We start from the raw sequence: 27912 nt of genomic DNA on the forward strand, positions 1-27912 counted from the left end.
CAGATCTTCCGATGTCCCTGTTCTCTACTGTTGTTGTGCTTGTGTGCTTCCCTCTCTCTCTCCCCCTTTTGTCTCCCACTCCCTTTATTGTATGTTTTATGTGTCTGTGTTTTTTTGTGTTTAATGTGTTTGCTCTTACATGAGTCTCGACTTTGTATGAAAAAAACCAAAAATAATAAATAAATATATTTAAAGAAATTATAAATATATAAATACATATAAATAAATAAATAAAAATAATAAAATAATAATAATAAGTCCATTGTTCCATCAACTATTCTTAATCTCCCTAAACCTGCAATTGTATATTTTAACAAAATACAACGGACTGGGACGATAAGTAAATCCAACTTTGATACACCTCTCAGAATCCAAACAAGCCAGGAAATCTCACCTTCTCCATATCCACAAGGAAGTTTTCAAAAACAGTCCACATATAGTTTGTGGTATAAATCTCTTTCATCTCCACCTCTGTATCCACGTAGCAATGGTAGAGAAAATTCACATAGGACGTCTTAATCTGAGGTGGGAAAGCAATCGTTATAATCGAAACAAGACCGAAAACCCGGGCTTGTAAAACATTATAAACCACAAACACACATGATAACCTTTTCAAACAGTCGCTAATGCTGTTTATAACTTTAAACAAATAAATTTGGAGGAATCCCGACATGCGTGAGGTAAGTTTTACTTACAGAACTATGGGAAGATCACCTGTAACCTATATACCCCACAATGGTCGAGTTAATAACAAACTATCACAAAAACCGAGGCGAATTCCTTACTTCCGTGGTTGTTAGTACCGTACACCGCTTATCAATGATTCATGAACCACACACAGCTTCAATCCATTACCTCTGTATTCATGACATTAGGATTAAAGTGTTATGGTCATATTTACTATATTATTATTATTATTATTATTATTACCACTACAAAAACGATACTACTAAAACGATACACTACTGTATTAAGAAACCTGGGCTTAATTTGTCCGAAACGGCCCGAAGGTGAGGCATGAAGCCTAAGGCCTATACGTACGATTTTGTTGGAAGAGACATAATGCCGATGCCTTCGATATTTTATGGTCATTTTAACAATCGGTTATTTGTGTTTCACACTGAATGAAAAACATAAAGGTAGAGCATGGCGATTGTGATATATGACAGGTTCGACGATATGTTCGGCCTGAACAAAATTGGAATCAAAATGTCGGTGTGGAGAGTCAGCCGCCGTACCACCGTAATGACATCAGGCGTAATCACATCACCCTGTCATGTGACCAGATCCTCAGCTCTGATTGGTATACGTTTGAGGGGACATACAGACAGACAAACACTGTTCGAGATGGCTTTGCCCAATGGGCTGTGCCATAAAAAGGTAGTGTCACCATACATGGTTTGGAGCTGGGTGAGGGGATATGGGGGATAGCGGGTGCAAGCAGGACAGTAAGTGAGGTGAGGGCAGTGGGCAAGATTTCTTTCTCAGGGTTCTGTAGAAGAGTGCTTGGTATGCTAATGACAAACCAGAAAACAAAGCTCATATCCATTTTTATTTTCACTACCTTCTGAATCACCTTCCACCCATACCATTGCCTTCCATAATTTCCTCCTAAAGTGGGCATATGATCACAATTAATATTCCTGTAAATACAGGGTGAGCCAGAAATATGGTCATTTTTAAAATTCGTGTAAAGGAAATAAAAAATTGTATTTCTAAATAAATGCATTCATGATATTGAAGTACATAACATGCATTTTTATTTTTTACTGATTTCGTTTTGCAGAAGTGAGCCCAATGATGTGGTTTCAGCAAGATGGTACAACCACCAGTGTCCATGACTACTGTAAGGGAGCTCTTTCCAAAGCATGTCATTTCCAGAAACGGCGATATTCCATGGCCAGCGAGGTCACCCGATTTGATGGCATGTGATTATTTCTTGTGGTCATATCTAAAGGACAAAGTGTATGTTAACCGTCCACAAACTCTTCATGAACTTAAGGAAAACATCAGACGCTAAATCAATGATATTGACGTGGCCATGTTGCAGAACGTCAGGAATAATTGGCGTCCGAGATTGGAGGAATGTGTCAGACGAAATGGTGCGCATCTCCTGGATGTTCTTTTCCACAAATAAATGGCATGTTATGTACTTCACTTTCTTGTCAGAATTTGTTTTTAAATACAATTTTTTTTATTTCCTTCACACAAATGTCAAAAATCACCATATTTCTGGCTCACCCTATATATCTTATCCCCTACTCTTCTCAACACAAAAGCTGAACAAGCTCCTTTAGAGCCTTTAGGGTTATACAGATTTCAAAATCCCAAGTTAAAGTCATACTTATCTGGAATCAATCCTGCACGTCATATACTATCTGTAAAATAGTGACTTCCAATGGTAAATGAAATGGAGGGGAGGGAGAGGTCATTCAGGGTGGTGTCCAAAAATGGACATCAGCCAAACATCTAACAATGGTATACAATTATTTATACATGTTAAGTAATCACCTCAATGAGGCAGTCATCATGAGTGACCACGCGGACGATGTCCTCGAGCGGAAGCAGTGACGTGCACTTTATCTCGGTGTACACGTTCTTGCCCTCTGTACAGGCAGCGAGGAGTTCCACCAGCTCGATGTGGTACTGTAATGCGCTGTCCAAACTTCCCAAATCCTTTTCAGCTTCAGATTTCATGAGGTTTATAAGTGTTTCGAATGATGCACGGTCATTATAGAACACCAACAGTTCATCACCTGCATTAACAAGCTGTTGGAACAGGGTCGGAGGTCAACCGGTAACATCACAAGCACTTTGCTATTGGTGCTTTATTCAGTAACATCATTTCCTGCTTGGATCTATTCTTGTTCAACAAATTAGCATCAAGCTACAAGTCGATGAGCAACAAAACTAAAATTAAGCACTTCCAGAGGAAAACTTAGAAAACTGTTTGAAAGAACAGCTGTTGCTTTGTGAATATGAAAGTGAGTTTTGGTGAAAAAAAGCTAATGCTTTTTAAAGTAAAGGAAACTTTTTTTAAAAAGTAAACTTTTCAAGACGAGTGCAGTCAAAATTCCCAAAAGAGTACATTACAGAGGGCAAAAGGTCAACAGATAAAAAGTGTAGGGAAGGGGAAACAGCTGGACAAATAATGGAAAGATTGACCAGAGTATGAGAGGAAGTGCAAGTGAACGAGGGACAGCTGTTAGTGGGTAGATAAACTCAGAGGTAGAAATAGGAAAGACCATGCGGTGGTGGTGCGCCGACAAATTGAAGGCCTGAAAGTAGAAGTACAAAGTCAATATATTCTGGAAAAGCGATCCATAAGTTAGAGAAGAGAGGGACTAAAGAATGGAGGTGAGCGTGAAGCTTGAATTTGGAGAGGAAAACAGGGTAAGGGTTCTGGTAAATATATGTGACCTGAGGGGGGGGGGGGGGGGCAAAGACTGAGTAAATGGGTGCCAGGGTGAGAGGCGAAGAGGTGGTAAGTCTCTGCAAGGCCACCAACCTGCTCAAAGCAAGGAAGAGGCAGACGTGAAGATTCAGACACTTGTGGGAATCCATTGGTGTAACGAGTCTAACTTGACAGTATTTTGTTCGTTCTTACATGCTTGATTATTTCCGAGTTTGCGGTTGTTTGTTGTTGTTGTTGTTGTTGTTGCTGCTGTTGTTGGTGATGAATTGCCGGATGTTTAGGGATTGCTGGGAAGGGATGATTATGTAAGAGGAAGGGGATTGTGGGAGAGATGAGAGGGACGCCATCTTGATGGTGTTGGATATATGCTGGTGGATCTGTGCCTCGAATAAACGGTCTTGTTCATAACGATCAGTGCCATTGTTTGGCATTTATTGAGCGACACAACAGACAGTCTCAAGGAGGGAAGACAGGAAACAGCACTAGCCCATAAAGGGGATCCATATTCCATTGCACTGTTGATGAAGGCCTTGCATGGCATTGTAAACTAGACCAGCACACAGTAGTGCGCATATCTCCACCGGGCTGACCAGTTTGTTTTGTATCCCACTGATGGGCTGGATCTGGATCTGGATCTGGATCCGGACCTTAACCAAAATCTAATTTGCTTGTTCCTGTCACTGACCCAACGCATCCCTCAAGTTTCGTCCAAATCCGTCCACAACTTTTTAGAATATCATGATATACTGTATATCATTTTTGGTCCCGTCTCTCATTGGTAAAGAATCACTTAGAAAAATTTAAAAATTCTCGTATCCGGATCCAGATCTTCACTAAAATTGAATCAATTCTTCCACGTCACACACCCAACCTGTCCACGAAGTTTTGTCCGAATCCGTCCGCAACTTTTTGAGACATCATGCTAAACTAGACCAGCACACTGTATATCGTTTTTGCCCATATCTCTCATTGGTGAAGAATCACTTTTAAAATTCTCGTATGTGGATCCGGATTCGGATCTTCATTAAAATCACATAATTTTTTCCTGGTCAAACACCAAATCTGTCAAGAAAATTCAGTACGAATCCATCCACAACTATTTGAGATATCCTGTACACAGACAAATGGACAGAGGTGAAAACAACTCCCGTCCACCTTCGGTAACAGAAGTAACCAAGGACAGTGGAGGAAGGAATTTACTATGTGGAACATTCAAGGCGAAGGTCAACCTTGGAGACGTGATTTGCCCAAGACAGGTTTATAGCAGGTAGAGGGGTTCGACCTCCAGAAACGATACCTTTCCCAAAGGCTCACAACAGAAATAAATTTGGGTTAACCTGCCGGTCCTTATGGAGTGATAGTGATGAGAGTATGAGAATTTCCTGCATCGAGAGGATCCTGATAGATGACCAGTTTTTCATCGTCTCTGTAGTGATTGACGGATACTGCTGCAACCTGCCGACCAGAGAGGTGAGGAACAGTCTGGTACGGTGGAGTTTACTGTAAAATTATACAATGGATTCCCCATTGTAGAGTCGGAGTCTTTGATGTCTGTTAGATTAGAGGTCACCAACCTCAATTTTTATTATTTTGCTTGCCCAGACAAAGGTTTTTACAAGCTGGATCTGCAGTACATCTGACAAAAAGGCAGGCACGTAAAGGGAATGAGGTACACCAACTATCTGATATGTGGTCACCAATGCCGGCCAACTGTATGTGGTTTTACAAGGATTGAACATGGTAAATGAAGAATAGGATAAAACCTTCCTGTTTGGGCTATATAAAGCCTGGTGTTGGCTTCGCGGTAAGGGTGCCGGCTTGGGATCCGAGGATCCTGGGTTCAAATCCCGGTCGATCGCTGAATTAACGCCAGGGGGGTTGACTCAACCTGTCATCCTTCTGAGGTCGGAAAATTAAGTACCAGTTCGCTGGTAATTCCCTGTGTGTTGCAAGAGGCGATCAACAGGGTTGGTGGCAGGAAGGACATCCGGCCATAAAACATTGCTTCAAAAAGGGGACCACGGTGCTGGAAAAAGGCAACCCCTGCTCTGTGGGGAAAAATGGCCTCTAAAGGTGGTTGGTTTGTTTGGGCTACATACAATTTCGTTTACAAGGGACACCTGAAATAAACAACAACAACAACAACAACAACATGCATTTTAAGGCCATTTTCCCTGCTAGAGCGGGGGTTAGCCTTGCGGTCCCCATGACAATCTTCTCCATTTTGCCCTATTTTCTGCATCTCTCCTTGTTAACCCCCTTGCCTGCATTTCTTCTTCCACCATCTTTAGCCAAGTCTTTCTCGGTCTTCCCCGTCCTCTACTTCCTTCTACATTAATTTCCATCACTCTTCTCAACCAGTCACTTTCATCCTTCCTCAACACATGACCAAACCATCTCAACCTGTTCCTCTTCACAGCATCAATCACAGGCAATATTCCCATCATCTTTCGCAATTCATCATTTGTCTTCCTCTCTCTCAACGATACTCCGCACATCCATCGAACCATTCGCATTTCCACCCTTTCCAGCCTTCGTTGCTGCTCTACATTCATTACCCATGTCTCGCTCCCATAAATCATAACACTTCTCACACATGCAGCATACACCTTTCCCTTCAGCTTCAGCGACACTCTCCTCCTCATCAGCACGCCACTCAGTTCCCGAAACGTCTTCCATGCACATCTCACTCGAGCAACCGTTGCCGAGTCTGATCCACCTTCTCCATTCAGCATGTCTCCGAGGTAGCAAAATGTTTTCACATCTTCCAGCTTCACGCCGTCTCCAAGATCCAACTCAACATTTCCTCCATCTGCAGCTCCCTCTGTGCACACCTTACATTTGAATGTAGCTGCCACACTGGTAAATGACCCTCTCAGACCACTACATTTTTGATGAACCCACTCAGCGCACATTGTACATTGAATGGAGTTCACTCCGACACCCTTCCTGCACACAGCACACGGCCACTTCCCAGTTCTTTCCACCTCACCACATGCTTTACCACTTGCCATCACCTTCGTCTTTCCGATATTCACCTTCAGACCTTTTGTCTCCATACATTCCTTCCACTTGTTCATCTTTTCCTTCAGTCCATCCATACTTTCCGCAATCAACACCAGATCATCTGCATACAACAACTCCCATGGTAAACCCTCCTTTACGTTCTGAGCCAGCACCTCCATCACAGCTACAAATAGTAGTGGACTTAGTACCGACCCCTGATGCACTCCCACCTTCACCTCAAACTCACCACTGTTCCCGTCCTTTGTCCTTACAGCTGTGCGCGCTCTTTTGTACATTGCCATCACTAGTCTGATCAACCATTCCTCCACTCCTAACTTCCTCAATGCCCATGTCAATACTTTGCGTGCACCTGAAATAAACAAAACATATAAAACCTTTCGATGGTTCCTGGAGATGCATCTTGGAGTTGGAAAACACAGATGGCTCTTCACAAGACATACATAATAATAAGATTTTCACAAAATGAAATAATTATATTCACAAAATAATAAGATCCCTTATAAGTAACTTTTGATGCAGGAAGAGGCCATTCGGCCCATCAAAGCCTGTGCTGGTATGACTCGGTTGGGGTTCGAACGACCGACACCCACAGACTCAGAGCGGATGTTCCAACCATTACACCACCAAAACTGGTATGCAACTTGATTGTGAGCAATTTTATTTGTTGTTCGTATTTTTTTTTCTGTTACACAAAGGGTGTTACAATGTTAGTACACAAAGGTGATCCCGGGGGAGGAGGCTGTTTCACAGCACCACTTGGTTGTCTGCGACGTAAGGGTGAAAGGTGCGAGGAGAGCTCGGCGGGTGAAGTACGAACCGAGAATGAAGGTGTGGAGGTTGAAAGAGGTGACAGTAAGGGAGGCATTAAAAGAGAGGCTGAGTAGGGTCGAGGATGATGTGGTTGAGCTTGAAAGTGGTTGGATGTCAATGAAAGCTAGTCTGTTGGGAGCCGTTGGTGAGGTATGTGGATGGACAAAAGGACCACCGAGGCACTCGGAAACATGGTGGTGGGATGATGAAGTTGGAAAGAGGATTGACGAGAAGAGGAAGAAGTTCAAGGAGTGGCAGAAGGCGAAGGGTACAGGAGCAGAAACAGCAGAGTGAGGGAGCTGCGCTCCAACGCGAGTCGAAAGAAGTGACGCGACCAAAGACGGAATTCGTCCGAGTTGCTTTATTAAAACAAAACAGCTCAGGTATTCTGACAAAAGCCCGTTTATCGGGCAGCAATATATATACACATTTATGTCGGGAAGTTTGCCCGGCAAAGGCTATACCGGGCATGCCCGGGTGTCAAGGGCGAGCCTTGGAAAGGCGAGTCTGGACCTGCCCGGGCGTGTTTGGCTGCGGCCTGGCAAGTCGAGGCTGGGCGTGCCCGGGCGCTCTGGACAAGCACTGGAAAGGCGAGAGCGGGCATGCCCGGACGCTCTGGGCGAGCCCTGGAAAGGCGATAGCGGGCATGCCCGGACGCTCTGGGCGAGCCCTGGAAAGGCGATAGCGGGCATGCCCGGACGCTCTGGGCGAGCCCTGGAAAGGCGATAGCGGGCATGCCCGGACGCTCTGGGCGAGCCCTGGAAAGGCGATAGCGGGCATGCCCGGACGCTCTGGGTGAGCCATGGAAAGGCGAGAGCGGGCATGCCCGGGAAAGACGAGACCGGGCGTGCCCGGGAGGTTCAGGCGTGCCCGGGAACAGTGAGTCCGGGCATGCCCGGGAGAGGCGCGTCTGGCCGTGTTCTGGCCGGTGCAAGGCGATTGTGTGCAGCCAGCGGTAACCGCTACAAGAGCATGAAAATTATAAGGCAGCCAGGAAGGCTGCAAAGAAAGAGGTAGCAAAGGCGCAGGAGGCATGTAGGAAAATGTTTGGAGAACGCTTGGATTCGGAAGAGGGTCAGAAAGCAGTATTCAGGATTGCAAAGCAGATAGCGAAAGAGAAGTGTGATGTGATGGGGGTGAGCTGCTTGAAGGATGAAGTGGGACAAATCGTTGTCGACCCAGATGGAATTAAAGGAAGATGGAAAAGATATATGGAAATGCTGTTGAATACAGAGAATGAATGGGATGGCAACATAGAGAGTAACCCAGTTTTAGGACCGGCAGAGAGGATAACTGAGAAGGAAGTTGAGGAAGCGATAAAAGCAATGAAGGGTAGAAAAGCGGGAGGGCTGACGGGAGTTGTGGGAGATATGTTGAAGGCAGCAGGAAGTTGGGGTGTGAAGAGAATGACAGAGATCTGTAATCTGGTGGTGAAAGAAGGCCGCATTCCAGTGGATTGGGAACTGAGTACCCTCGTCCCTCTATACAAGGGGAAAGGTGACCCTCTGGAGTGTGGCTCGTACCGAGCGATAAAGTTATTGGAGCATGGAATGAAGGTATTGGAAAGGGTGTTGGAGAGGAGGATAAGGAAGAAAGTGAAGGTCGACGAAATGCAGTTTGGATTTATGCCAGGAAGAGGAACGACAGACGCGCTTTTCATTGTGAGGCAGTTGCAGGAGAAGTACATGGAGAAGAGGAAGAAGTTGTTTCTTGGGTTTGTTGATCTGTAGAAAGCATTCGATCGGGTTCCACGCAAAGTATTGACATGGGCATTGAGGAAGTTCGGAGTGGAGGAATGGTTGATCAGAGTAGTGATGGCAATGTACAAAAGAGCGCGCACAGCTGTAAGGACGAAGGACGGGAACAGTGGTGAGTTTGAGGTGAAGGTGGAAGTGCATCAGGGGTCGGTACTAAGTCCACTACTATTTGTAGCTGTGATGGAGGTGCTGGCTCAGAACGTAAAGGAGGGTTTACCGTGGGAGTTGTTGTATGCAGATGATCTGGTGTTGATTGCGGAAAGTATGGATGGACTGAAGGAAAAGATGAACACGTGGAAGGAATGTATGGAGACAAAAGGTCTGAAGGTGAATATCGGAAAGACGAAGGTGATGGCAAGTGGTAAAGCATGTGGTGAGGTGGTAAGAACTGGGAAGTGGCCCTGTGCTGTGTGTAGGAAGGGTGTCGGAGTGAACTCCATTCAGTGTACAATGTGCGCCGAGTGGGTTCATCAAAAATGTAGTGGTCTGAGAGGGTCATTAACCAGTGTGGCAGCTACATTCAAATGTAAGGTGTGCACAGAGGGAGCTGCAGATGGAGGAAATGTTGAGTTGGATCTTGGAGACGGCGTGAAGCTGGAAGGTGTGAAAACATTTTGCTACCTCGGAGACATGCTGAATGGAGAAGGTGGATCAGACTCAGCAATGGTTGCTAGAGTGAGATGTGCATGGAAGAAGTTTCGGGAATTGAGTGGCGTGCTGATGATGAGGGGAGTGTCGTTGAAGCTGAAGGGAAAGGTGTATGCTGCATGTGTGAGAAGTGTTATGATTTATGGGAGCGAGACATGGGTAATGAACGTAGAGCAGCAACGAAGGTTGGAAAGGGTGGAAATGCGAATGGTTCGACGGATGTGCGGAGTATCGTTGAGAGAGAGGAAGACAAATGATGAATTGCGAAAGATGATGGGAATAGAGCCTGTGATTGATGCTGTGAAGAGGAACAGGTTGAGATGGTTTGGTCATGTGTTGAGGAAGGATGAAAGTGACTGGTTGAGAAGAGTGATGGAAATGAATGTAGAAGGAAGTAGAAGACGGGGAAGACCGAGAAAGACTTGGCTAAAGATGGTGGAAGAAGAAATGCGGGCAAGGGGGTTAACAAGGAGAGATGCAGAAAATAGGGCAAAATGGAGAAGATTGTCATGGGGACCGCAAGGCTAACCCCCGCTCTAGCAGGGAAAATGGCCTTTAAAATGCATGTTGTTGTTTAAAATGCATGTTGTTAGTATTTTTTTTTCTATCAACCTTTTAGACAACTAAAGTACATGAAACAATGGGGTATACTCATTCCTAACCTCAGCCATGACGAGGTCCTGACATTTCTTGATGTGTTTGCCACGGGCTCGTACGATAGTCTGCAGAAAACGCAGGTATTGCATGTGGCGGCCGTGCCGCTCAATACAGTGCACAAAGTGCTGCACGACGCTCTCGGTCACCTCGCTGCACAGCTCAGGGTTGTCCAGGAAGATGTGCTGCATTGTCTCAGCTGCTTGAAGCTGCCAGGACAACAGGTACAAAGTCAGGGTCAATGATTTGACACACGTGATGGGGCAGCTTCGGCCATTCGTGGCACCCAGCTGTAAGCACAATAACGTTGTTTTGAGCCAACCTACAAATGGATTCTTTGAAGTGAAACAAGAAAAGTCGATTTCAATGAGAATTGTTGGATCTGATCATGAATATTTTTTTCCACTTTGCATCCTTACTTTGAAGGAGAGGAAATGTATTATTAAACAGCAACTTTCATTTTGTTGAATTTGTCTTTTCTTTCTGTGGAGGCAGCTATGTCTGAGCGGTTTGATTGACTGAAACACGTGATGTCACACATGCTCGATGAAACATGGCACGACATGTATAAGAATCTCAAACCTCAGTTACCCATTGCTAGTCCTAAGGGAGATTTACCTTATTGACTACTGGGCAAATTGCCTACAACCCCACAGGAAGCAAATGGCAGAGTTAAGCAGCTACCTAAATATTTCAATGCAATTTATCAGGCTACCCAAACTAGTTTGACGATAGTGAAAGGAAGTTCACTGCAGCTCATCTTCTTTTTCTTTAATGTCCACTATTATCTCACCTTGTGGGGTCAGACGGGGGAACCTTGGCCCAAGTCATCACGAACCGGCCTGGCCAGGCCTGACATTCGCCTAGTTAGGGCAGGAATTTGGAATTTGGCCATGGTGCCAGCGATACTCGCCAACTCTTTGCGAAGGACACCATGGGAACTTTAACTTCCAACAACCCATGCTGGCATATGGGACTCCCGGTTTAACGTCCACCCAAGGGACGGCACACACAATGAATCACCCTGCCTGTGAAACACCGGGATGACAGTTTATAGCTGGGTCTGGAGTCAAACCCAGGCTAGACCACATCGAGGTGAGCGTGCGTACCTCGAGACCATCCTGTCAGTCTGAAGTTCACGACAGCTAATCAATGATTGCCAATGGTAGCCTCAGTCTTACCACAATCAATATTGTGCAAAGCAGATGAGATGAAGGAGATGCAAACAAACTACATGGTACCTCTGGTGAGAGAAAGAGTGACAGGTCGTTGTAGAGCAAGACCTGGTTTTGCTCATTTCCTAGGCAAAAGTTCTGGAGGAACTTATGAGCAAGACTCATCACTTCCTGCATCTTCAAATCATCATTCTATGAACGAATACACAGAGAAAATCAATTGAGAGAACAAACAAAAGGACTTGTGTTTACAAAAACATCACACTGTTACTCTGAACTGATCTCAGAAGCTTTAATCCAATTTTCATTCTCATCACATGGGAATTTAGAGCGCAGCTAACTTCAGCTGGATAAACATCATGTTGTCATCAAAATATTGAACAACAAAAACGCCACAAGACAACCTTTTCGTAAGGTATCTTGAGAAGATCGAGCACCACCAAATGTGCATTCATGTTCCTGAGTAGCCTCTGCTGCTGCTTCTGGTTTTGCTTTTGTGGAGAGCCATTGCTGACACACATCAGTGACAGGCGACTTAGAATCTGCAAAGAAGCATGATCAACGAAGCAATCAGAACGTCAGGCTACCTTTGGCAAGCCAAATGATACATAAATCACAGAATTGAGAAACTTGTTTTTAATACGCAAAACGTTTAGGTACTTACAATGCTTTCAGAAAGTATTCAAACCCCTTGACTTTTTCACATTTTGTTGTGTTACAGCCTGAATATAAAATGCATTAACTTGACATTTTTTGTCACTGATCTACACATTGCCGAGGTTTTGGCATAGATTTTGTAATTTTTATTTTTGGAGATTTTTACAAAATAATTAAAAATGAAATACAAAAATATATTGATTCACTGAATATTCAAGTTTATCCATTTTCTATGACACTCCAAAGTGAGCTCAGGTGCATCCAATTTCCTTCGATCATCCTTGAGATGTCTCTACAACTTGATTGGAGTCCACCTGTGGCCAATTCAAATGATTGGACATAAACTCCAAGGAACTGTCCATAAACTCCGAGCTAGAATTGTGAGGAGGCATAGATCTGGGGAATGGTATAAAATAATTTCAAGAGTGTTGAAAGTTCCCAAGAGCACAGCGAGCTCAATCATGAGGAAATGCAAAGAATATGGAACTACCCAGACTCTTCCTCGGGCTGGCCGTCCGACCAAACTGAGCAACCGGGCAAGGACCTTGGTCTGGGAGGTGACCAAGCACCCAATCATTACTCTGACAGACTACAGAGTTCCTTGGCTGAGATGGGAGAACCTGCCAGAAGGACACCAATCTCTGCAGCACTTCACAAATCCAGGCTTGATGGGAGAGTGGCCATACAGAAGACACTCCTGAGAAAAAGGCAAATGACAGCATGCCTGGAGTTTGCAAAAAGGTACATGACAGACTGAGAGCATGAGGCAAAAGACAGTGTGGTCCGATTAGATGAAAATTGAACTCCTCGGCCTGAATGCAAAGCGCTACATCTGACAGAAACAGAGCACAGCTCATCACCAATTTAACACGATCCCTACAGTGAAGCATGGTGATGGCAGCATCATGCTATGGGGATGCTTTTCAGTGGCAATGACTGTGAGACTTGTAAGGATAGAAGGAACAATGATGGAGCCAAACACAGGCAAATCCTTGAAGAGACCTGCTTCAGAGTGCAAAAGACCTTAGACTGCGGCGAAGATTTACTTTCCAACAGGACAATGACCCCAAGCACACAGCCAAAACAACACTGGAATGGCTTCAGAACAATAATGTGAAAGTCCTTGAGTGGCCCAGCCAAAGCCCAAACCGAAATCCCATGAAGAATCTATGGAAAGACTTGAAGATTGCTGTTCACCAGCACTCCCCATCCAACTTGACAGAGCTTGAGCAAATCTGCAAGGAAGAATTGGAGAAACTCCCCAAATCCAGATGTGCAAAGCTGATACAAACATATGCAAGAAGACTTAAAGCTCTAACCACTGCCAAAAACACTTCCACGAAGTATTGACGCAAGGGGTTGAATACTTACGTAAATTATATATTTCTGCATTTTGTTGTAAATTATTTTGGAAGGATTTCTTTTTTAAAAACCCAAAAACATTCCACTTTGACATTATGGGCTATTATATGTAGATCAATGACAAAATCTCAATTTAATCCATTTTAAATTCAGGCTGTAACAACAAAATGTGAAAAGGTCAAGGGGTGTGAATACTCTGACAGTTCTGTAGAGTGCATCGATTTTGGCATCAAGATAATCCATCTAAAGTACACTTCGTGTTTACATTATTCTCTGAAACAAACAAAAGGATAGTTTACACACACTCATGACTTCAGATAATCAAAATGCTCTTCAACATTACCTCACTGATGGCCTTGTAATTGTGAGAAACCCCAGCGCTTTCAGCGTCTTCCATGACACTGCTTTGCTGCACACACAGTCGACTGCGTCACAAACTACACTGAGTGCATAACAAACACCGTGTCCAAAATACCACCTAAAACTGCCCCTAAAACATCCACAAATCAAGCATCACGTGGTCCACACTGAATCAAAGATGCTTCAGAGCAGTTGATGATCTCAATGATGGCAAAGCATCCTGGAAGCTGAGAACCTTAATTGCTCTCAGATGCTGAACCAGGGATCTCAGCTTCGTTTCAATCAGATATTTACAGTTTCCAAAATAATATGATGAGACAAAACTTCTATCAATAAAAAAAGTAAAACACCTTGAAAAATGATGACAAATCCTGGAGCAGCATTCTTCAACATCGAGCGTCTCTCAGTGACTCAAGTTACCTTGGTATTTACAATGGTTTAAGCTCACAAGGCTTAGATTAAGGCTCATAGGGAAGCTTGCACATGTATCAGTCCAGGATGAGAATATTGGGAAGCATCGGTGCGCTTTTAAACAAATTAAAAAAACACAAGTGAATGGAGAATGGGATTTATATAAATAAATGGGATTTATATTCTTACAGTGAAATAAGATTCATGGAGGAGCTTCTGCATGTACAGGGGGTCCTCACTATGCGTCTAAGATACGTTCGACAAAAGTGGGACTTGCAATGAAATGATGGAAAGCGGATAATTTTTCCCCATGCGAATTAATGTAATTGGGAGGGGGGGGGGGGGGGGCAAGCTGCCTTGTTGGATGTATATTGAAAATGTTCCTAAGTAACTTATGGACTTGTATGCGAAACAATGGATAGCGGGGAGACTTGTGTACACTGAGGGACAACCTGTAGCACGTGCAGAATAAAGACTTCTTACTATCTCCACCTAAGGTTGATGGAGGCCTAGGTTTTGTTTTCACCCATATCTGTCTGTCTGTGGACAGGATATTTCAAAGTTGTGGAGAGATTCAGACTAAACTTGGTGGACAGTTTGGGTGTATAAAACCACCTTTAGAGGCCATTTTTCCCCGCAAGCGGGGGTTGGCCTTTTTCGGGAATTGTGGTTGTTGTTGTTTTTCGGTCCCCTTTTTGAAGCAATGTTTTACGGCCGGATGCCCTTCCTGACGCCAACCCTTTTTGCCGCCTTTAACGACAAGCAGGGAATTACCAGTGAACTGGTACTCAATTTGCCGACCTCGGAAGGATGACAGGCTGAGTCAACCCCCCTGGCGTTAATTCAGCGATCGACCGGGATTCGATCGACCTAGGATCCTAAGCCGGCACCCTAGCCGCTAGCCCAACACCAGGGTTTGGGTGTATGATACGGGAAAATTGATTCGATTTTAGTGAAGATCCGGATCCAGATCCAAGAATTTTTAGGTGATTCTTCAACATTTCAACAACAGTTTTTGAAAGGGCCAAAAACTATACATAGCATGACATTTCAAAAAGTTATGGATGAATTGGGACGAAATTTGGTGGATAGGTTGGGTGTGAGGCAAGAACGAATTGTTTTGATTTTGGTGAAGATCAAGACAATTTTGGTGAAGATACGAGATTTTCTTTGGTGATTCTTCACCATTGAGAGATGGAGCCAAAAACGATATCTCAAAACTTTGTGGATGAGTTGGGTAGGTGATAATAACTAGCTGATTCGATTTTGGTTAAGGTCTGGATGCAGATCCGGCCTATCAATGGGATTCAAAACAAACTCTTCAGCCTGGCAGAGGTATGCACTCCACCGAGCACAGTTCTAGTATTGTATGCAGCACAAGACTGCGGGGTAGCATCATTGGCTGAAGGCGTGGCTGTGCTGCTGATGCAATGCCCTGTATGCCCCACAGGTTAAGGCAGGAATTTGGAATTTGTTCAGGGTGCCAGCGATAGCTCGCCTACCTTTTGCGAAGGACACCAACAACAACACAACATGCATTTTAAGGCCATTTTCCCTGCTAGAGTGGGGGTTAGCCTTGCGGTCCCCATGACAATCTTCTCCATTTTGCCCTATTTTCTGCATCTCCCCTTGTTAACCCCCTTGCCCGCATTTCTTCTTCCACCACCTTCAGCCAAGTCTTTCTCGGTCTTCCCCGTCCTCTACTTCCTTCTACATTCATTTCCATCACTCTTCTCAACCAGTCACTTTCATCCTTCCTCAACACATGACCAAACCATCTCAACCTGTTCCTCTTCACAGCATCAATCACAGGCTCAGTTCCCATCATCTTTCGCAATTCATCATTTGTCTTCCTTTCTCTCAAAGATACTCCGCACATCCACCGAACCATTCGTATTTCCACCCTTTCCAGCCTTCGTTGCTGCTCTATATTCATGACCCATGTCTCACTCCCATAAATCATAACACTTCTCACACATGCAGCATACACCTTTTCCTTCAGCTTCAACGACACTCCCCTCCTCATCAGGACGCCACTCAGTTCCCGAAACTTCTTCCATGCACATCTCACTCTAGCAACCGTTGCCGAGTCTGATCCACCTTCTCCATTCAGCATGTCTCCGAGGTAGCAAAATGTTTTCACACCTTCCAGCTTCACGCCATCTCCAAGATCCAACTCAACATTTCCTCCATCTGCAGCTCCCTCTGTGCACACCTTACATTTGAATGTAGCTGCCACACTGGTTAATGACCCTCTCAGACCACTGCATTTTTGATGAACCCACTCAGCACACATTGTACATTGAATGGAGTTCACTCCGACACCCTTCCTGCACACAGCACAGGGCCACTTCCCAGTTCTTTCCACCTCACCACATGCTTTACCACTTGCCATCACCTTTGTCTTTCCGATATTCACCTTCAGACCTTTTGTCTGCATACATTCCTTCCACTTGTTCATCTTTTCCTTCAGTCCATCCATACTTTCCGCAATCAACACCAGATCATCTGCATACAACAACGCCCACGGTAAACCCTCCTTTATGTTCTGAGCCAGCACCTCCATCACAGCTACAAATAGTAGTGGACTTTGTACCGACCCCTGATGCACTCTCACCTTCACCTCGAACTCACCACTGTTCCCGTCCTTCGTCCTTACAGCTGTGCGCGCTCTTTTGTACATTGCCATCACTACTCTGATCAACCATTCCTCCACTCCTAACTTCCTCAATGCCCATGTCAATACTTCGCGTGGTACCCTATCGAATGCTTTCTCCAGATCAACAAACCCAAGAAACAACTTCTTCCTCTTCTCCATGTACTTCTCCTGCAACTGCCTCACAATAAAGAGCGCGTCTGTCGTACCTGTTCATCCTTGCAAAGGACACCGTGAGATATTTAACATCTAATGTTGGCAGAAGGCCACCAGTTTAATGTCCATCCGAGGGACGGCACACACATTGATGAATCATCCTGCACGTGAGAATAACATTTTATAGCTTTTATTTTATAGCTTTTATTTTATATTTTATATTTTATAGAATGACATTTTATAGGCAAAAAATTTTTTCAATGAAGTTCTCTGTCGCCCCTCCCCCCCTTAAAACTTCACCTCAAAGTTGGATGGAGATCGAATCAGATTAAATAAATTATGGAAGATCTTTGTAATTTTCCAACACACCTGCATGCTGTTGAGGTTTTCGGCATTTCCACTTGGATCTGCATGCCGCTCGCTGGGCTTAGCTTTATACACCCACAACTCTGACTTTTCCACCATGAGGCGTAGTTTGTCAAGATCAGTTTTTATCTGTTTGTAACTCTCCACCTCCTGGTTTGTTACAAGGAGCTGAACCTAGCAGGAAAAAAATTCATATACAGGAAGTTGTACTATATATGGTAAAAGGAGGAGAGACACCTGTAGAACTGATTGATCACAAAATAAAACAAAAGCTCTTTGCTCAAATCGCAAACCAAGTTGACCACCTTACCTGGCGAAAAGCCTGCAGGACATCATTGCGTTGACTGAAATGCTTGAAGAGCAGCTTGAGGGCACTGGAGACCAGTGGAGGGTAGTCATGCATTGTGAGGTGAAGCAATGCCCGCAGGAAGAGTCGACCACCATTACCGTCAAGGTCCAGCTGTGTGCTCACGTCACTGCTCTCGTGAAGATTAAGGAGATTGGAGTGAAAAAAAATAGAGAAATCATTTGGTGAGGTTGATAAAGGTTAACGGCAAAATCTAAAGACCTGCACTGATGAAATGGAGATGTTGATCAAATGACGCCGCATAATTTGACGACCTGGCAATGCAAGTGCATTCATTTGAAGTGAGGGAACGAATGGGGAGCATACACCAGAGACAGACTTAACAAGGTGTCACCAGGTTTAAGAGGAGGGAGACGAGTTTGAAAGTTAAACCCTGAAGTTGGACAGATATTGTATTCTGGCTCTCCCGAGAGTGGACACAACACTTGGTGCAGGCTTTTTGGAATGCAATGAGATTGCCTTCCATCGAATTTGTCTTGCAGGATTTGCCATGGGGAGAAATCGGTTGGGAAAGTTCACATATCGCATCAGCCACAAAAGTGCTTCGCTGAAGTGCCATGGTACTGTTACAGACGTGGCTTGGATGTTATTTACCGAGCGGTTTTATGGTATGACCACGTCTGCACAAGTTACCCGATTGTGCCCGAACGTTGACTAGTCGCGCGATGCTGGCTCAATAAGGAAAAGAAGACACCCGGCTGGATTACAATAACACAATACTACACCAATGTTTCAATTCTCAAGACCTCCGGAGGAGATTATATTCGTACGGAAAGGTTAGATTACAAGGACGAGAGGTACATCATAGGAAGACAGGCACTTAGACACAATCTTATATTATTCCCAACAGACGACAGATAAACGGGACAAAGCTGACTCACACGGGGGTTGATGGCAGGAAAGCGGTTGTCGATGGCTCCAGGTGCACCTGTGCTCAAAGGTTAGAATCGACCCGGTCCGGTCCAGAGATGCGGGAGGTTTCAGCGCTCGGAGGTAACGTTCTTTCACAGGCGGGTTCTCTTCCTCTCCGCGATCGCAGGCAACGTTCTTTCTCCAGCTGGGGGCGCATCTCACGTCACATCCGGCGCGTGGCCACGTATATCCGGCGGGGAGTGACACGCCCTCGGCTCGCTAGCGCCGCCCCAGATGGAATCGGTCCGCCCTTCTGATTGGGTGCGGGGGGTTACCAGGCTCCGCCCTTGAGGAGGAGCTGACAGCCAGCCCCTCCGTGGTAACCCCGTGGAGCGCGTGGTCAATGGCGCTAATCGAGCCGGTGTGAGGACGCATCCTCCCCCGCTCCGCCGCCATCTCCTCTGTTGTTGTTGTAATTGTTGGGGAAGAAGATGGAAGGAGGTATGGGAAAGGTCCTAAACTCACTACTGATGCCATATAATCACATTCTGGTGCAACGAAGAGTCATAATTAATGGAGACGAGGCCTTAACTGACATAGATTAAGAATAACTAGGAAGATGTCCGAAAGTTGTCTACGTGTGGTGCGGTGGACCTGGGCACGACATTTAATGGGGGAATAAGGGGAAGGTCGGCTCTACTGATTGTTATTTACATGCAATGGGACTAGGGAATGGGGGATTGGGGAAAGTTGGGGAGTATTGGAGAAAATAGGGGAATATTTACAAGTGGATATGGAGGCCAAATTCCATATTCGCAACATTGCACCCTTCTCTACCCTCGGGGCGTCCCGACCCGATAAATTTTTACCTACTTTAGTGTGGCACGCAATGTAGTTCCCTCTACTATTAACTCTACCCTGAGTGCGACAGTTTTACAGATATTCACAAATGAGTAAATATGTCCCCCTGCGACGTTGCACCCTTCTCCTCACAGAAACACACCCACAGGATAACCGAATCCGGAAAGAATCCTCAAACTAAACATACAGCCGGTAGGGAGCATTATTTACAAGACTACGCTGCTATTTACACTACGATCCAGGACCTGTTTTTGGAGGAACACATGCAGATGTTATGCATAGAGAGAGAGCGCGCTTGCCAACATCGATACACCAACCCACGAGTGCTCTGTGGCCGACGGCCTTTAATAACGTGCAGAGCACCCTTCCCGAGCATCAACAGCACCACCCCACCACCAATCGGTGCAGTCACCATTGTTCATTGGAATAAAAATAAATTCGACAACCCCTAACCCTGCAGGTGTCTCTTGCTCTTCTTGTGGTGCACTTGGTGGTGTTAATTAACAGTGGTTCACCTTTATGGCATAGGTGCCACGTTGACCCATAGGTCCATCCCCGGGTGGTGCTTGGCCGCAAACGAACTGCGGTCCATTGTGGGTGGCCACAAACATTGCGGTCCATATGGTGTATCGATCCCGGCAGCAAACAGCGAAAGTGCAGGCCCACAACTGCGCAGCCAGCACCTCTCTCTCCTCTCTCTCTACCCCAAAGCCAGATCCTCGGAGGTGGGAGACAAAAGAAGAACCAAGTGAGTAAGGTGGTAAGGGCGCAAAAGTGCACGCAATGTAAGGTGATGCACACTGGGGGCACATGGGAACCAGGTGAGACAGGTACGTTCCTATCGTACGCCCCCCCCCCACCAGGTAACCTACATGGCCCCTCCCTTACCCCTTACTGCATCCACAAAACACAACACTACTCATAAACATCTACTTTACAAATCAACAAACATCCCTACTGTCTTCCCCGTTCCTCCCATAAACCAAATTCGTCTTCTCTCCCTCCTAACCAATCAAATTTGCCATTTTCAACTCTCATCAAAATTTGCCATCTCCAACTGCACATCAAAATTTGCCATTACCAATTCATCATCAGTCCCTCCTAGGGAGGGAGAGATGGAATCACCCCAATGTCTCATCCACGTCGTGATGCGTCTCACAAATCCACAGCAATCTCATTTCCTGCAACAAACAAAGAAAACACAGGTGTGGAGTCATCATCATCACCACAGGTAAGTGGCTGCGTATGGTGCGACAGGTTCTTCAATCCTAACTATTTCCTAAATGACTTTAACAACTTTACACTACCCGGGGTCTTTCTCCGGCCAAACCATTGGCCCTCTTACACTATGGGTTCTAAAAACCAATTCCCATTGGCCAAACTGTGGTGCTCTTCAATTTGGGGTCTCACTCCCCCGATTCATCTCCCGGTGCCCTCGTACAATTTCTGGGCTGCGACGTGTACCTCTCCCAGTGGGTCTACCCACCTGCACACCTCCACCACTGCAGTTGCCTCCGAGCTTACCTGCTCCTTACCCTAACCTAACTACCAGGGGAAGGCCCTCTGGCTCTCTCCCCACTCCGTGCCCTCTCTGGCACTGGGCTGCCCGATCCACACCCGGGATCCTCAGGCACCCACTCACAACTACCGGCTCCCAGAGCCCACCTGCGGCCTCACCTGGCCGACATCCTCACAGTGGTGGAGTGCCCAACCAACTACACACACTAACAGGCTACACGCCCAGCCATTTCCACAACACTAATGCACCCATTCACAACACCATTCTGCAACCGCACCACAAATGCCAATATCCAACCACAATTTACCTGCACCCTCTACCTAACACTTACACTACCCGCCCCGGGTACTCGTGAAAGGGGTCCACTCTTCCCCCATCCACACCTTCGCACCATGCACACCACTCCGTACCACTTACTCCAACTCTCTCCACACACCTGTACTTGCACACCTGTGCTCTCACACCTGGTGCCACCTGCACCCTTCTCTCCCCAAGCGCATTCGCGCTGATCCACACACTCACTACTCATACACTGCTCCACACACCTGTCCAGTTGCACACCTGTGCAATCACACCTGTTCAATTCTCACAAACACGGCATCATCTCAGCTAACTACTCCCTTCTGAAACTTGCGCTTCCCAGTCGTCCCTTTAAACTATTGCGCTCCCACGTCATTATCATCCACCCTAATCTACCTGCGTCCCCACTACAGGTATCAGTCACTAACTAAACCTTAACGTTACCTACTGTCATCTTCGCTAGATCCCTACACACAATATCCTAACCCACCCGGGCTAGTTTTCACTGCCATACACCCCATTAGCTATTGCTCCTTTGCCCCCACATGGGAAAGGTGGCAGGGATGCCACCCTCTCCCACCGGGCCTATCGCTCCTCAATCCCCCAGTCCTCTGGCACTAATAAGCCCCCCTTATTCAGAGGTACTGGGTCCCGCCTCGGCATCTAAAGCCGAGGCAATCCACGGGGGCGCCTGCTCGCCGGTGTAAGGTCTTATCCGGTCGGCGTGGACGATCCGAGGGAGGGCTCGTGGCCCCATTTTGATCTTAATGACCACGTCACAGATTTGCGACAGGACGACTCCTGGGCCTTGCCAGGGGGAGGTGAGTTTTGGGCACCTTCCCTTTCGCCTCCGGGGATTAAAGAACCAAATCTTCATCCCCGGAGCGTATTGACTCCCCTGGCTCCGGTCGTCGTACCTGCGCTTCATCTTTTCCCCCGCCAGATGGAGTTGGCGGCGGGCGAAGGCATGGACTAGCTCCATGCCTTCCTCTAGGTGACGTGCGTACCCCTCCCTCGGCGGGTTAACCACTGTGTCTGGCACGGGACCGCATAGCAAGTCGGCGGGAGCCCGTAACTCCCGCCCATACATAAGCAACGCTGGACTGCATGCGGTGGCCCCGTGCTGGCTGGTTCGGTAGGCCATGAGCAAGTAAGGGAGATGTTCGTCCCAGTCATCCTGACGGGTGGTGGTGAACAGTGCCAGTTGTTGGATTAGAGTTCGATTGAATCTTTCCACCATCCCGTCAGATTGAGGTCTTAAAGGCGTTGTTCTGGTTTTCCGAATTGACAGGAGACTGCACACATCTTTTAGCAATTTGCTCTCAAAATTTCGTCCCTGGTCGGTGTGCAACTCCTGTGGAATCCCATGCCGGCACACAAATCCTTCCACGAAGGCCTGCGCTACCACCCCTGCTTCTTGGTTGGGGAGGGCGTAGGCCTCCGGCCACTTGGTGAAATAGTCCATTACAACGAGGATATACTTATTACCTTGGCGGGTGCGGGGCAGCGGTCCTAGAATATCCATAGCCACCCGCTCAAGGGGGGCCCCCACCTGATGTAATTGAAGGGGGGCCCTCATCCTCCGTGCTGGTCCCTTTTTGGCAGAACAGGCGTCGCATCTCCGACACCAGTCCTGTATGTCGCGCCCCATATTCACCCAATAGAACCTCCGGCGGACCCGAGATATTGTCTTTGTCCTGCCCAAATGGCCGCCGGAGCGGGTACCATGCACCTGTTGCAATATGACGTTCTTGAATTTGTCAGGGACTATCACCAGCCAGGAAGTTCGATCAGAGGGAACCTCCACCCACTTGCGATACAAGATGTTGCCTTTCAATTCCAGGGTCTGCCACTGAGCCCAATATGCCTTTGTTTGTGCCCCGAGGGGGGTGACCTCTTCCCCCTTTGGTCTTTGCCCCAATTTGACCCATTGGAACACCGGCCCCAGAACAGGATCCTCCTGCTGGGCCGTGCTCCAAGCCAACTCTCCAAATTCCTCGTCCGCGGTTAGTGGCAAAATTGGCCCTCTCACCCGGGTTGCCCGGACGACGAGAATCGGGGCGGAATCGCCCAATTGCTCCCTCTCCTCGTGTCTCGCACAAAATTTACAGTTTTCCCCCAGACAAGGACGCCGAGAGAGTGCGTCCGCATTACCATGGGCCTTCCCGGCCCTATGGGCCACATCAAAATCGTACTGCTGCAACTTTTCCAACCACCTTGCAATTTGGCCCTCCGGTTCCTTGAACCGAAGGAGCCATTGCAAGGAGGAATGGTCAGTTCTAACCAAAAATTTCCGCCCGTACAAGTACGGGTGGAAATGGTTCATGGCAGCCAGCATAGCCAATAACTCTTTGCGAGTGACGCAATAATTTCTCTCGGGCCTACTTAAGGCCCGACTATAATAACCAATCACTCTCTCCACGCCCTCCTGTGTCTGAGACAAAACTGCGCCCAATCCTTCCTGGCTCGCATCCGTGTCCAGGGTAAATGTCCCGTCACTAGTGGGGTAAGCTAGAAGGGGTGCGGATGTTAGACACCCCTTCAATTTTTGGAAGGCCTCGTGGCACTCCCGTGTCCAATTAAATCGCGTCCCCTTCTCCGTAAGCCGGTGGAGGGGACGGGCCAACTCCGCAAATTTCGCCACAAAGCGCCGGTAGTAGGAGCAGAGTCCCAAAAATCCCCGCACCTCTTTGATGGTACGTGGTGCGGGCCACTCCTCTACCGCTTTAATTTTGTCTGGGTCTGTTTTTACCCCCTCGCGGCCAATCACGTGACCTAGATAGGCCACCTCTCTTGCAAACAAAGTGCACTTACTCGGGTTCAGCTTCAACCCTGCCTGTCTGAGGCACCCGAACACCTGGTCCAAATTAGCTAGTGCCTGGGGGAACGTTTGGGCATGTACCAGGACGTCATCCAGGTACACCAGGCATGATTGCCATGGCATGCCGCCTAGTACATGCTCCATCAATCTCTCAAAGGTGGCGGGGGCGTTACACAAACCAAACGGCATCACAGTAAACTGATACAGTCCCTTACCTGTGGAAAATGCCGTTTTCTCCTTCCCTGCCCTATCCATCTCCACCTGCCAATACCCACTCTTGAGGTCCAAAGTTGTGAACCAATTTGAGCCCGCAACGGCATCGAGGGTGTCATCAATCCTTGGCAGGGGATATGAGTCCTTGAGTGTCACGTTGTTTAGCTGGCGATAGTCCACGCAGAACCGCGTGGTCCCATCCTTCTTTTTGACCAGCACAACAGGTGACATCCAAGGACTTCCCGAGGGCTCGATCACACCTGCGTCGAGCATTTTTTCAACCTGCTCGTCAGCTTCCGCCCTCTTGCTCCATGGGAGCCGTCGGGCGGCCTGACGAATAGGCCGGGCCTCACCGGTGTGGATCTGATGTTTCACCAGGCCCGTACGTCCAATATCCTCGGTGGACAGGGAGAAGAGGTCCAAATGGGACCCAACCAGTTTGTGTAAGGCCTCCCTCTGGGTACCTCCCAACTCTATGCTGCTACGATTTACCATCTCGCAAATGGGATCGGGCCAATTCCTACTTGTTATTGAAGGCTCCCCCCGGGGTCGGCTCGGCTGGACGTTCTCGCCCCTCACTGTCGCGACTTCCTCAACGGGGGTGCAGCCAGCTACCCTCGTGCCCCTTACTATAGTGCGTGGTTCTGTACTCATATTTATTACTCGGACGGCCACTACCGGTCCGTCCGTTTTTACAAGGGTGCGGCCCACGATTAAACCCGGTATGGACTGCGCTGCCACCGGTTCGACCAGGCCGCAGGACTCCTGCCATGTTGGGCGAGCTGCCCATCGGGCCGGCACTATCGCCTCGGCCCTTGGGGGGATGGTCACGGCCTCGGAAGCCTCCAGCTCCGCTCTCTCGGCCGTGCTCACTCCCCCTAACGGCAGCTCTTCTACTCCCACCTGCAGGATCCCCCGGCACAAGTCGATTTTACAACCGCTGGCAGTCAACAGGTCCAACCCTATTAAACATGGGTCGCACACCTCCGCCACCCAAACATCTATCTCCCTCCTTACCGACCCTAACTTGAGGGTCACAGAACCACGCCCTATGATCGGGGCCGTTACCCCGGTAGCAAGCTGCAAACTATAATTTTGCAGGCGCTGGATCTTATCCCAGCCACCTGCGCTCGAATCAAGGACCACAGGGCTGATGATCGTGGCGCTAGCTCCTGTGTCCACTACGGCGTCTACCCCCACGCCGGCAATTTTGCATCTAATTGTCAGGCTACCGGTTCCAATTTGGCCACAATAAATGACCTGTCGCGTCAATGAGGGCTCTCCTCCATCCTCTGCTGCCGAACACCGCCCTACGTGCCCGACACCTTCTAGTTTCCCTGGGTCTGGCGGGGGGGTGTCTGGGGTCGGCTAACCCGCTCCCCCCTGGGCGGAGTTGAGGACCTCAACTGCCGGGGATCATCCCGGCGCGCGTTTCGACAGTGCCGCGCCAGGTGACCCAGGCGGTTGCAGGTATAGCACCTCACCTGGTAAGGTGCTTGCCTCCGGAATTCCAAATTCCCCCCCCTGTAGGTCCGAATTGGATTACCCGCTCGTGGTCCACCGCGGGCCACCTCCGGGGCCGCCTGCCATGGTCCAGGTCCTGCCAGGCGCTGGTCCACCAGCCTCCGGACCATGCCCGCCAGGTCAGGACCCACGTCGGGGGCGGGCCCCCTAAGGGGTCCGCCCTCCATCGGGGGTCCCATCTGGCGGACCGCCATTGCGAGACGCTCGCCCCCCCGGGCCAGGGGCCTCGCTGCTTCCCAACGGGCCGCAGCGTCAGCCGCCTGGCTCAGAGTCTGCGGGCGCCACATGGCGAGCTGTTGCCGGAGCTCAATATCCGGGAGGGCCTGGATAAAATGGTCCAGCGCCAGGCTTTCCCGGGAATCCGCTGCCATGCTAGCATGTGCGATCCCCACTGCGCGGCGAATGTCGTGGGCAAGTTCCCCGATGGCTTCCTGGGGCTTGCGCTTTCGCAGCGCGAGCTGAGCTTTAACAAGCTCGCTCTGCTGTTCTATTCCAAATCGATTAATTAGGGCGTCGCGGAGGGCTGGCAGGGTGAGAGCACCCGCTGGTAATGCCGTCAGCACCTCCGCCGCCGCGCCGCGCAATGCGGCCACCAGGTGTACTCCACCTTCGTCCTCACCCCAACCGTTACCCTTACACACACAGTCGAACTGCGCCAGGTACGCGCGTAGATCACTCTTGCCGTCATACGGCGCGAGTGGGACCTTGTGGGACCACCTCGTATGCGAGTCGTTGCCCGCCGGCCGGACCCCGTGCGTCGCCCCTTGCGGGGTCAGCGCGGGGCCGAACCGGCCGGGCCCCCACAGTACATTACCCCCAAGGGGCTCTCGTGCCTCCCCGGTCCCTCCAACAACTACCCCTGTTGGTGTCGATGCATGGGTCACACCTCCGCAACCCGCTACCCATTCCATACTCCCACAACCTTGCTCACCCACACCTCGCACCTCTCGTTCCATACCCTCCGGACCAGCCATACACCTCACTCGTGGCCTCTCACGAACTTCCGGGTCTATCTCGACCCCCAAGCTTATTAAATCACCTGGCGCATCATACGCACGACCATATTGGTCACCACTTACACCGGGTCCTCTTTCTCTTCGCTTCTCCTCCATCACCTGCGAATCCCTCATCCGGTTAATGAGCACATCATCACGATCCGAACACAGACTTTGGACCAATTCTTTTACTTCCTCCTTTATCTCTTTCTTATCCTCTCTCCGTCGCTTCTTAATTTCGCTCACCCCTTCTTCCACTTCTTCTAATTTTTGCTTCATCTCCTTCATCTCTTCGTGCGCCCCTTTAAGTTCTTCCTCTAACTCCACTTTATTTTTTTCTATGTGCTCCCGCACCTCCCGCTCTTTAACCTCCATTACCTCTACCACCTTGTCCATTTTCCTCGTCAGGTCCTCATGTACCGTCTGACACTCTTTTTTAATTACCCCTACGTCCTTTTTCATCTCCTTCTGTGTCGATTTTAAACCCTCTATTACCGCTGTGTTCTTCTTTACCTGGTCCCCCAACTCCTTTTGTCCCACTGTCAGTTGTTCTACTCCCAGCGTCAACTCCTCTATACCACCTTGCAATTTTACAGTCCCCTTTCTCACCTCTTTCTCCATGCGCTCCTTACAGTGCCTCACCTCCTCGCGCACTCCTCCGACCTCCTCACTCACTCCTCTTCTGATCTCCTCTCCCATCACTTGCATCTCCTGCCCAGATGCCACCCTCATCTGCTCCATTTCCTCCCTGTGAGCATCCAGTTTGGTTTCTACCCCCATTCTGACCCCCTCTATCTGCTGCTCCATTTGTTTAACTTCCCTTTCCGCTTGGTCCCTCATGTCCCTCAATTTGCCTTCCATACTGTTTTCTAACCCCTCTAACCCATTTTTCACTCCCTCTATTTGATTCTCTTGAGCGGCCATTCTGTTTTCTACCCCCGTTAACCCATGTTTCACTCCCTCTATCTGATTCTCTTGAGCGGCCATTCTGTTTTCTACCCCCGTT

The 27912-nt window shown here is 48.0% G+C and overlaps 1 protein-coding gene across 1 annotated transcript in view; it reads right to left on the bottom strand.

Annotated features, from left to right (window-relative positions):
• LOC137437571 (inositol 1,4,5-trisphosphate-gated calcium channel ITPR1) overlaps positions 1–27912 on the bottom strand; it is a 188895-nt gene that overhangs the window by 59209 nt on the left and 101774 nt on the right. Inside the window, exons 26-33 of the mRNA XM_078766065.1 lie at positions 17765–17930; positions 17458–17628; positions 13849–13914; positions 11891–12028; positions 11553–11678; positions 10320–10520; positions 2512–2769; positions 395–520 (exon numbers count right to left, since the gene is read on the bottom strand). Coding sequence (XP_078622191.1) covers positions 395–520; positions 2512–2769; positions 10320–10520; positions 11553–11678; positions 11891–12028; positions 13849–13914; positions 17458–17628; positions 17765–17930 — 1252 coding nt within the window. The remainder of the gene's footprint in view (positions 1–394; positions 521–2511; positions 2770–10319; positions 10521–11552; positions 11679–11890; positions 12029–13848; positions 13915–17457; positions 17629–17764; positions 17931–27912) is intronic.

Source organism: Myxine glutinosa, chromosome 12 (genome assembly GCF_964187855.1).
Source record: "Myxine glutinosa chromosome 12, kmMyxGlut1.1, whole genome shotgun sequence".
NCBI classification, from domain to species: Eukaryota; Metazoa; Chordata; class Myxini; order Myxiniformes; family Myxinidae; genus Myxine; species Myxine glutinosa.